General features: G+C 40.1%; 1 protein-coding gene across 1 annotated transcript; it reads left to right on the top strand.

Moving 5' to 3' along the window:
• Positions 1 to 304: 304 nt before the first annotated feature.
• Positions 305 to 11,196, top strand: LOC102207598 (UV radiation resistance-associated gene protein-like; the record flags this gene model as incomplete). Its single annotated transcript, XM_005755293.2, has 6 exons — positions 305 to 752; positions 7,366 to 7,483; positions 7,830 to 7,864; positions 8,984 to 9,145; positions 10,910 to 10,984; positions 11,111 to 11,196. Coding segments are annotated over exons 1-6 (581 nt in total), but the record flags the coding sequence as incomplete, so codon positions are not given.
• Positions 11,197 to 11,880: the final 684 nt, after the last annotated feature.

Here is an 11,880-nt window from a genome sequence, read left to right as displayed (position 1 = left end):
TAATTTGCTAATATGTTAAATATGTGTGTGTTTAAGTTTTACATTGCCTAAGCTACCCGCGTATTCTGCAGTTAGTTCCTGTCTCTATTTGTGTATTCGTATTATACTGTCTGTGATTTGAAAGTTAGCGAAAAAAGTTCATATCAGTTTGCATATACATTTTAAATGCTTTGGTCGCTGGCTGTCTTTGTACCAGTAGAGATTATGAGATCAGTGCTACCGTTTAAACTGTCACCTGCATGTCACGCTGTACCATACAACTTCCTCATATTTTGCAGCTTTGACAGAATTCAACGGATGCTCGTCCCCTCCAGGGAGACAAACAGATGATACCGCCAATAGAAACGCGAATTTTCACGACCAGGCACCGCCTTTACGCGACGGATATTGGTTTGAGCCAATCAGCAACTGAAGTTCCGCGCCTCCTCTCCGTAGACGGATTTCCGAACGTAGCGAAATAGCCGAGAGTTTGTTTACGTCCTGTTGGTTAGCTGACAGCTGTTGTAGCGCTTTCCTCACAGAAACACTCGTGTCTGCATGTCTTTGTTAGTTTTCCGGAACTTCGTCAACTTTTAGCCAAGTGTCGTGAATGTCTGAGATGGGATGCTTTATTGAATGAGGGGCTGCTGCTAGATGCCGACAGGAGGATGAACTCCATCACCGGTCGGGTTCTTGCTATCCCCGCCGCCTCTGTCACCAACTCTGGAGCTTCAGCCTCTCGAGCCCTACATGTGGAGCTCACATCCCAGCAGGTAAATGCAAATTCCATGAGCTTTCGTTGTCATCACACTCATTCAGGTGAACTCGGGAAAACTTGGACCGGGCTCCCATATTGTGTTATGTACTAGTTTGTAACTGCTGCCCGGAGGTCCACAGCAGGCCTGGCAGGCTAGCTAGCTAGCAGTTGCTAGCTTGCATTTAGCTAGCCCGTTGGAAATAAATGGAAGTGTGTCTGACTCGCCAGACACGCCGAAGCCAGTTAGGTCGCAGTTTGGCTTTTGGAGCCTAGCCTTTTCATGGTACTGCCATATCGCATTATTTTTCTACATATTTATGTACAAAGCTAGTAATGCTTCTGCTAATGGTAACTTAACTTGGCGTCATGTCAGCACGCAGGTGACAGCTAAGTAAAATCAGCATACAGCGTGTCATTATTTTGACACTAAACGCTCTCGTACGGCTGCTTTAATGTGATTTGAAGCATTTCAAGACTGAATGCGTTATTGGTCCGTTCAACCCCGGGGATTAAGTGGAAGACTTTTAAATTCCGTGCTTTCATTCATTTGACATGTATGCTTCTCTCGTTGTGATTACGTACCTTAAACCGGAACTAAGTCTCCTACCGACAAATCTCCGTCAGTGTTTACTGGCTGGGTATTATTTGTAGTAGAAAACATGTTGTTTTCAAATATCTTTATTAGGGTTGAGATAAATGACACTTCCTCGCTTCAGTGAGCCAGAGGTCTGTGTGCTGCAGGAACCTCTTGGACTTGTTTCAACTGTTATCCTGCTTCAGACCACTAAACTGAACATTAGGAACCAAAATATGGAGTTAACCTACAGCATAAAATGAATCCTCAAACTTAAATCTTCTACTACTACTATTACTTAATGGTAGTTAAACCTCGCAAATGTGTATTGACATTTGCAAATTCTTGGGATTCATAACGTGGGTGTCACTGATGCACCATTAGATTTTCTTTTCTCAGTGAAATGACAGACAGTATAATGTATTTACACCACTAAGTGTAACTCTTTTCTCCCCCAGATAGGTGCTGGATCGATTAGATGGACACTTTGATAATGCAATTTGGAATGATTCAAACTATGTCCTCATTTTAGTACTATCGACATATTCCAATCTTATCCTGTATACTGGGTGTTTTTGTTTTTACTTTGGGAAACCACAAGTCTCTGATATGCAGTTTTTTGAGGGTGGTGTGTAAGTAAAATCTTTTACTTAAACTGCAGCTAAATACACACATTACTTGCTCTTTAAAGAATCAGTATACCAATTTGTTGTTTACGCTTATCTGTGAACTCTGGCCATGCAAATAGTTGGGTTTTTCTATCTCTTAATCGTGTGCAGTTACTGCATTACAGTGGAAACCAACTGGCTTTGTGTTTGGGCCATAAATTGCTAAAAAGTATCAGAGATTTCATTTAAAACACTTTTCCTTTGTATTTGTTTAATTAACATGGGTCCTCTTGTTTATCTGTGATCTCATTAAAAAACCTGATGATGACCTCTTAATGCAGGCTATATGCACATTCATTTTATCCACATGAGACCTAGATGGATAAATACCTTTGTCATGATGAGAAAATGCAGAAACCACGTGGCATTTCCATACACCAACAAAGAACAAACACATCAGCATAAAAGCATACAATACATCAAGACCCTTTCATTGGACCTTACAGGATGATTTGTCCAAACTAGCTGGGAAACGTATGTGTTTCCCATGTTTAAAAATTGAACTGGTAAATGGACTGGTACTTGTATAGTGCCTTTCCACTCACTTTGAGCACTCAAAGCACTTTCTGCTACAAGCCTCATTCACCCAATCAAATGCATCCAAACCCTGTTTTTATCTATACCTAAACACTTTATGCACTCTTAACATTCACACACACCCTGATGGATGCATTGGGAACAACTTGGGGTTCAGTATATTTCAAAATATGAACTGCGGATTGATCCAACAACCTTGTTATTGGTACCCTCTACATCTGTTGCTACAAATGCTCTATTAAGTGCCGTGAGGAATAAATTACAGTTTGGCCCTTGTTTTGTAAGCACAGGGGGTAATAGCGCCACCCAGATGGTTTCACTTTAAAAGAAGAGGCAAATGGATGCCTCTCGTCACCCACAACAGTATTTGCCTAACATCTAACACCATAACTATAAATGCGTTCCTAACTCTGTAATGCAATTCACTTCATGCTGTTACTGTCTTTCTTACAGATTTTTAGTGTTCCTCAGAGGGATTTCCAACCCAACAAAAGATTAAGAAAGTCAGAACACTTTCAGTAAAAGCACAGTAGAACATGTGGAGCATTTTAGAGCCCGCTTTGAAAGATACAAGTTTCCTTGAAAAGTTCTTTACATGTGGTCAAGAATAACCCCAAGGTACTGATATTCAGTCACAGACTGGATCAGCTGTTTGGTGATAGTGTGCTGGGATGATTGTTGCCCCCTGAAATCTTTGCTGCGTTGAGAACAAGGCCTGACCTCACAGCATTTAATGAAATGGTCCGATATCTGGTCCCTGCTGTTCCTTTCCATCATGTAGGAGATTCACTGAAGTGGTAGTAGTGTTTGTGCAGGAATTGGTGTACCGAATAAACAACACAAGAGAGAAAACACAGTCCTGAGGGGAGCCTGTGGAAGTTGTCAGTTTGTCTGAAAGTAAAGTTCCTACTCTGGTTTAACTACCAGGGAAATCCTTGATCTCGAAAGCTAAACAAGACGGAAGTGAAAATTCTGTTTCCCTTTTATCTGTTAAAATACTCAGTAAAACTGTTAAAAGTAGAGGTGGGAATCACCAGACACCCCACAATACAATATCATCACAATACTTGACTCACAATACGATATATTGGGATTATTACTTTTTTTAAACATGTTGTGATATGCTCTGTCAAGCTAAGTGTGTCCAGTGTTGCATGGTTTTCTTGGTTGCACTGATTTCATGTATGTTTGCTCAGCTAACCTTCCTGAAGGATGATGGTGCATGAGATTAACCCTCTTGTTTGTAGTATTCCCAGAGTATTTTATTTAAATAATACTGAGATTTGGCGTCTCTATATCAATAGAATACCTCCATGCTATTTATCACAATCCGGTTTTTAAGTGATGATGTGATGAATCCTGCTTCTGGGTCCAAACTACTCTGTGTTTAATAAGTCTGTTGTGTTTTAAACATGTTTTAATGCTTTGTATCTTGTTCTATTTAATCTGAACAAGCCCCTAAAACAGTCAGTGATCACTGTTGGCCTCTCTCGGTTTTTATTTCCACTGTTACTTTTAAAGCTCCGTTTTTAAACCCTTACGATGTAACTCCAGCCCATGCAGCAGTATATTAATGACTAACCTGGTATTGTGGATGGATTATCTCAGTTGTTCTCCTGACTGAAGTTTAGCCCATTTATAAGATCTGGACTTGGAAACGGCTAATGACGTCAGACTTAAAGACCAATTTTCATCAATTAAAGATCAATTTTTTAACCCAACTCGTAGTTAAAAGGCGGGGAAATGGCCACAAATACAAGTAGCGTGTGCAATACGTAAAATAGTTCAATAAATCGCCCTCATACGGGGTTGGTAGGCAAATTGCAGCGGTCTCTTTGATGCCAAGTTTATGATCCCATGTACAAGGCCAGTGATGCAAGGTCAGGTCTAAAGTCTTTGGGACCTGAAGGTCTAGGAGATTTAGGAACAGGAACAATTATGGATACTTTCCAAATTTAAATATTTAGTATCACAAGACTGAGATGATCTAAAAATCTTCAGATTCGACCATGCAGGTCAAGCGAAGCCTATCCCCTATCCTTATGTGGGGCATTGGTTGTTAGAGTAATGCATCTCTGGGCTTTCTTGATGACAAAGTGCCTTCTGTCTTTTAACTGTACTTGTACTTGTCTGCCATAATCAGTCTTTTAATGTCTTTAAAGGTCCCTTCCGGCTGTATCATTGTGGCTCCTGAAAGCATTTTTGTCTTATAAGGTCTTTGAACTTGTTTAACACCCAAGGGTTGTCATTCGCATCATTTAATCCTTTTGGTTGGGACCACAGAGTCCACACAGAAATGAATATAATCAGTCACATGTGTAGTGTGATCATTAATGTCAGCACTCTCAAAGACCTCCCATACAGTGCAGTCAAAGCAGCCCGGCCACACATTGTCATGTCAGTGTAGGGTCTTTCTTGTGTCTCAGTAGCCTCTCATAGACAGGATAAACCACACTACGATCAGACGCCCCTAGAAGCGGAATCAGTGTCGGCATCTTTGACAGTTCCATAGCACCAGAATCTTCTATTTCCTGGTGGGACAGTCGACCTATTGGTGGCATGAGTGAAGCTTACTTTATTGGTACGCTAATGCGAAATTGTAATGGGATGACATTTAAATTCTTAAATGTGCACCAATCTTTCCAGTTTAGAAGGGAGTTTGAAACTCTGTGACCTTACTGGTTTACTTGTTTACTGAGTAAACACTGACTCACTTTACAGGTTATAATCAGTGCTAATCTCAGGCTAGATAATACATGTTTTAACTGAGCCGTTTTGAATACTTTGAGTACTCCACAAACTGTGTGTGTGTGTGTGTATATGTGTATATATACTATAATTGTGAAAAGCAAACAACAAGCATGCACTTTGACCTGATGCACTGTTTTCGGGGTTGACTACTGTGGACTAAGTGAAAACTGTCGCTTTATCTCTGGGCCATAACCTGAGATTCAGCTCTCATCAGCAGCTATGATCCATGACATAAATTCAGGGGAGTTTGAGGTCCATGAATCCACCTTACATGCATTTGCATCCCACTCGGTACACATGGGCAAAACTGGTACTTGGGAGTTTAAATTAGCAGCAGTCCAGAAACTGGTCCAGTAGTGCATGACATGAAAACTTTGAAGGGAAAATTGAATTTAGTTAAGTCATTTTAGATTTATATGGCACGTAGATTCTAGGAACTTTTCGGTCACACTTTTTTATGTGTGTGACCAAAAGGTCCCTTGCGTGTAGTTAATAAGAGGAGATAATCCACTTCAGATGACTGGAAATACTGAGTTTGGTTTATGTGTGGGAGTTGTCTCAGTATGCAGTACACATGATACCAATTTGCTTGCTGTGAAATAACTTGACACTTATTTGCACTACCCTCTCATGCATAAATGTCACATTACATAAACTTCTTGGGCAATCAGAAGAGCTTTTAGGACCATTTGTCCTGTCCCACTTATTCGAACATTTGCATTCTCACCTGTACATGTCTGGGTTTAGTTTTCAGTGCTGTAGTACATATATATGAAAAAAGCTTACGTTTATTTTTAAATGCATGAGAGTGGGGATTTGTTGGAAGCCTCTTGCATAAAGTTGGCATCAGTTTTAACTGTCTGTACTTAATAAACTGGCATTCAAGTGTGTTTTCTTATCAGGGCTACCTGTCGTATCTGCTTTAGTTTGGTCAGTCCACTCTGTAAAACAGGGGTGGGCAACTCCAGGTCTCGAGGGCCGGTGTCCTGCAGGTTTTAGATCTCACCCTGGGTCAACACACCTGAATCAAATGATGAGTTCATCACCAGGCCTCTGGAGAACTTCAAGACATGTTGTGGAGGTAATTTAGCCATTTGAATCAGCTGTGTTGGATCAAATACCCATCTAAAACCTGCAGGACGCCGGCCCTCGCGGCCTGGAGTTACCCACGCCTGATCCAAAATAATGTCTGCATGCTCATGAATAACAGAAGGCTTGTGACCACCTAGTCACCCAGATTACAAGCCACGTGTCACCATCAGACTTGTATGGTCATTTTATAACATGCGGTCAACTTTGCAGTGCTCTTCTGTTCGAGCGTAGTCTGAGAGGACTCTGATGTTTGAGCTGTTTTGAATAATTTTGCTGTTTTATTTTTGTTTTCCATGTGGTCCATGTTTCCTGTTGAGAAATGTACATTATAAAATTAATAAGGAGAGGGTTAAAAGTCCCCTGGAGAACAATCATTTGTTTGTTTTTGAAGTCGTTAATCTTTTGGGAAATCCCATGACTTAGATTTGTCCTCGCTATGGCTGCAGGAAGGAGGTGGGCCGGCCATTCAAGGGAAAGGTTAGACTGTAGGATGTGCCGTCCAGAGGGGCCGATGGCGCGATATGGCAGCCTCGCTTCTGTCATTCTGCCCCCGGACAGCTGTGGCTACAACCGTAGCTGCCTCCACCAGTGTGTGAATGAATAGTGGAATTGTAAAGTGCTTTGAGGGTCTCGAAAAGCGCTTGATCTAAAAGATTTCCCAGGAATCTTTTAGATCAAGACATGAGATTTTTAGTAGATTGAAAAGACTGTTCACTAACAAAGTCCTTGACTTCAAAAACTTCAAACAATCCAGTCTTAAAGTGTTGCTGGATTGATTTAAAAAGTAACTGATGACTGACATAATGTTACAATGAAGATGAGTAACGCCTCCATTACTTATGCTGCCTCTGTGCATGAGAAAGGACGGCTATTTTAAGCTGTTTTATATGTGGGATAGATTTGACCAATCACATGAGCCAAATTAAGCTGGTTACAGAACTCTGTTATCAATAATCGTCACTATTTCTCATTGTCTCTCTCCCTCTCTATTTCCTCCTGGCAAACAGAGACGGTTGCGTCATCTTCGGAGCATCGCAGCCAGAAACATTGTCAACAGGAATGGCTCTCCACTGCTGGACACGTACTTCACCCTCCACCTTTGTATAGGAGACCGCATTTCTAGAGGTCGGTGTTAACGTCCTCTCACACACTACTGATCATGTTTATCCTGTACAATTTTTTTTTTTTTTTTTTTTATCAAGAGGCTTTTAAATAAAGTTAAATGGGCAGTGCGCATATTTATATTTATTTTGTACTTGCAGCAAGTTGTAGTTTAGTATTTCAGGCAAATGCATTTGAAAGTGGCACTAACACTGTACCGTTCCTCTGATTTTGGAACATGCAGTCAGTGCAAAATTTGTATGTGATAGATTTGTGTAACTGGTGTCCAGCTGAGCTTCAGCAAAACATGTTCAGGGTTTAGTTCCTCCTGTTTATTGTGCATTAATCAACATTCTTTCATGTTTCTTAGATTTTTACAAGAGTGAAGTCATACGAGACTCACTGGTGAGTAAACTAACCCTCAGACGCTTCCTCTCCGCGTCCTGGGATAGGTCCAGTATGTTGTCATTTCCTGTAGCCTGCCGTTGGAGAATGTACTCATTACGAGCAGTGAAGCAGTGCTGTATTTTATGAATGCTAAGCTTGGCATTTATCTGTTCCCTTCTTGCCAGTCACACATGTAGCCAGCTCTTGTTTAACATGATTTGCTGAATAAAATATCAGGCGTGTGTCGGCATGAATAAAATTTGATCCGTGTTTCTCTTAAACAGCTTTTTCTTTTGGCCTGCATGCATCATTAAGCTGTGCAAATGACCGTGCTGTGTCGTATTACCACGTCGTTGTGTGTTTGTTTTTTTTTTAAATTTCCACTTTTATTTGTGATGCAGACACAGCTATGCACAAAACTACAGACGTAGCCAATTACAATTACTGTTTGGGCTTGCTGCCGAGCCATGAGCTGACCTAAGCTGCTTTCCAGGCGTACTCGTCAGTGCCTTCAGCAGACAGACAGTGTAATGCACTTCAGGAGTCATGACTCCTGTCGTCTCCCAGCACAACTTCCTCCTGTTTTATTTAACATCTGTGCTGGCGTTCTCGGCTATTCCATCTCCTTCCTGTCATCGCTCATATAAGGAACTGTTTCCTGTTGCTCTTCCTGTTTTCATTCCCCTCTGCTTCTAATGCTAGTTCTTATCTTCACCTGTGGATTGTACTTCTGCTTTTGGCCTTCCTCTCCTGCCTGTCCATGAAAGTTACCCAGGGAAAAAAGAGATTTTTCTGTATGATGAAGGGAAATGGTACATAGTTAAATGATGTAAATGACTCCAGTTGTGTGCCGCTGAACCAGCGGTCATGCTGTCGTTCTGAACGTTCAGGGACAGACTACAAACAGAAATGGGGATCAGACTTTAAGGTTAATGCAGAACAGGATGATTCAGTTACTCTGCAGTGGTTAAGGATCACTGTATGGATTTAAGAGGTAACATAAATTTTGCTCTCAGATTTTTATTTCAAACTCTTGAACCTATCCTCCCATTAACAACAAAAAGTCAGAAAGTAGAAAAGATTTAGGATGTGACTGCTGTTCCTTTTGAAATGTGTGTGTTTGTGGATCTTTGTTAGAATCCAACTTGGCGGAGCCTGGACTTTGGCATGCTCCCAGACCTTCTGGACACCTCAGTGTCTTGCTTTGTGGTGAGAATCTGGGGAGGGCAGAAGGAACAGTACCAGCTCCTCATCGAATGGAAGGTTAATTTGGACGGCCTCAGATACACGGGGCAGCAGGTCAGCAAACACACCCGAGAGCAACAAAGTAGCAACACAATATATAATTTTTCCTGAGGCTTTCTGTGTGGCTTTTGAAAAAGTGAATTGTTATTGCAAAAATCTAATAGTACAGTTTTGATCTTTACAAAGGATTTGTTGGATATGATCTGACACATGTGTTAAATGTTGAATAGCTGAATGTGTAATTAAATCCTTCTAAATCCTTCTATGCATGCATTTCCGTTCTGTCCATGCGGTTAACGTTACTTCATGACATATCAGTAGTTATGAGCAGGGCTGTTGCTGTGCTCTTAGCAAGTTTATGTGTAAAATGATCACTTGGACTCGGCTGCACAGTTCTGTGTATGTAATATTTTTCATCTGCTTGGAATTTATACAAGTGGATGAATCTAGTTCAAAGGTAGCAAGGCTGAGGTGATGCTCACTGCTGTGAGCGAGTGAATGTGGGGTGAGCCATATTTGGAGTTGAACATTTAACTCTGGATCTGCGTTTGAGTTTTAATTTCTAAATATTTGAACATGAAAACTAAGTAGTTCACTAAATGGAAATCTTTCTGTCAATTTAAAGGGGCCTTATATGCAGTGCTTAACAAACTGATTGTTGGTGTAAGATTTATGGCACAGCTGGCCTGAATGAACAGTTTTAGTATTTACAAAATAATTTTTTTAATGTTTCTGTCATTTAAATTGGCATTTATGAGCAAACTCTTTAATCAAAATGATATTTCTAATGCTAAAATATAGTTACTATTATTATAAAATAATTTTCAAATTTACTGTTTAAGAAAAGAAACATTTATTTATTTTTTATTAAGATGCTGAGTTAGTGATTTATTTCCATTTTTAAAAAATCATCAAAGAAGTCCAGTGTGCTTGGGTGTAACAGTAAATGAATTCAGTTTATTTGCTTAATAAATAACAACATGATTTTAGTTTAAACTTTCTAAAATATGTTCAATATTTTTCTCTATGTGGTCTAATAAGTTTAAGTACTGCATGCACATTATTAAAGGTGAATAACTGCAGTAGAAACAAACTGTGGTTAGAAATACAAGTCCCCAAACATTAAACTTTCTAAATTACTTTCAGTCATATAGAATACATTTATTGGTGCCTATTTTACTGTAATGTCATCTAGTTGCTAACATTAGGTAAAATGATTATTGTGACTGTCTGTCGTTGCGTCAGTTCACTCTTTTATTCGGTTACACCAAATGTTCTTTCACTCAGAGTTAAATCATCTAAAAATGCACTGAGCGTGTATATACGTTACATTACATGATTGTAAATAACTTCCATCAGTGTAACAAATGCTTAGTGCTTTATATTTTGACAGTAATCAAAGAAAATTGCAATTCTCTTCCTCATCGTCTTCAATACAATTCTCTTTTCCCGTGCATGCCACATATATGTCAGTGGTAGGGAAACAACCAGTGATTATGTAGCAGGCTGCTCATTAGTGTAATGCGCCACATGCTGCATTGATTCAGTAGTAATATGAAATGTCTGCATGTGAAAATGTGATTTAGAGCTTCAGAATCTAGCTGTCTGTTTGGCTCTTTACGTGAAAAGCCTTCATCAAAATAGTAAATGCAGTTCAAATGCTGATGAAGAACTCAATGTTATTCCAATTTATTCAAATCCAGACTGCATTGGAGGTTGGTAAACAGCACAGTCTCATGCACATCCAGATGCAGCCGTCCTTTGTTCTGAGACTCTGTCCCCGTACAATCAGCCTTTTCTGCCCTGCTTTGTCCACAGATTCGATCCAGAAATCCAAATGAGATCATATTTGGATTGAATGATGGCTATTATGCAGCTGACTTTGATCAGAAGGTATGTCCTTTCGCCTGTTTTCTAAAGCTTCTTGCATGACAATAGAATACCAAGTTCAAATCTTGTTAGCATTGTTTCGACGTTGTTTGGCTTCTGCGCTGAAACTCAGACATGTGGCTGTTTCAGGATCAGTCGGAGCGTAAGAAAAACAGCCTGCTTCAGGTTGACCAGAGTTCAGTCAGGAACTCGTACAGCGTTTTTTCTCTGCTCAGGTAAGATTCAAGCTGTGCAGCATTGTCGCATCTCATATTCATTTTATGGAGCTGGCCTTAAATCAAATGTAGTGAATCACTTTTTATGGGGAGCATCTTCTGCTGACAAATAGAGCCGTTCAGTTTTATTTATACAGCACTGAATCACAACAGCAGTCGTCTCAAGGCGCTTTATATTGTAAGGTTGACCCCACAATAATACGTACAGAGAAAAAACCCAACAATCACATGACCCCTATGAGCAGCACTTTGGTGACAGTGGGAAGGAAAAACCTCTTTTAACAGGAAGAAACCTCCAGCAGAACCAGGCTCAGGGAGGGGCGGGTTCTTCTTCTTCTACTACTACTACTACTACTACTACTACTACTACTACAAAAACAACATAGGTCTTTCTTGCTTTTATCATAAATATTTTCAATACATTTCCTGTTGTTTTACTTGCCTTTTGTGGGTTTTACTTGGGTATTTGCTGTCCAGCAGATGGTGCCAGAGGAACAGTTTTATTTTAGAGTCGTTGTGAGGGAAGCTCTGCAACTTGGTAGTAACTTATACATCCCAGAGTGAACACTGTTGGTCTCAGACAACATAAAACTATTGAATTACAGATTTTAATCACCTTTCCATTAGGTCTGTGGCAGTCTTGTGGTGAGTGGGGTACTTGAGGATATGGAGTGTAAAAAGGAT

Source organism: Pundamilia nyererei, unplaced genomic scaffold (genome assembly GCF_000239375.1).
Source record: "Pundamilia nyererei isolate P.nyererei 1_Seehausen unplaced genomic scaffold, PunNye1.0 scaffold01151, whole genome shotgun sequence".
Classification (NCBI taxonomy): Eukaryota; Metazoa; Chordata; class Actinopteri; order Cichliformes; family Cichlidae; genus Pundamilia; species Pundamilia nyererei.
Note: the sequence above shows the minus strand (reverse complement) of the source record. Positions and strands in the feature narration are given on the sequence as shown.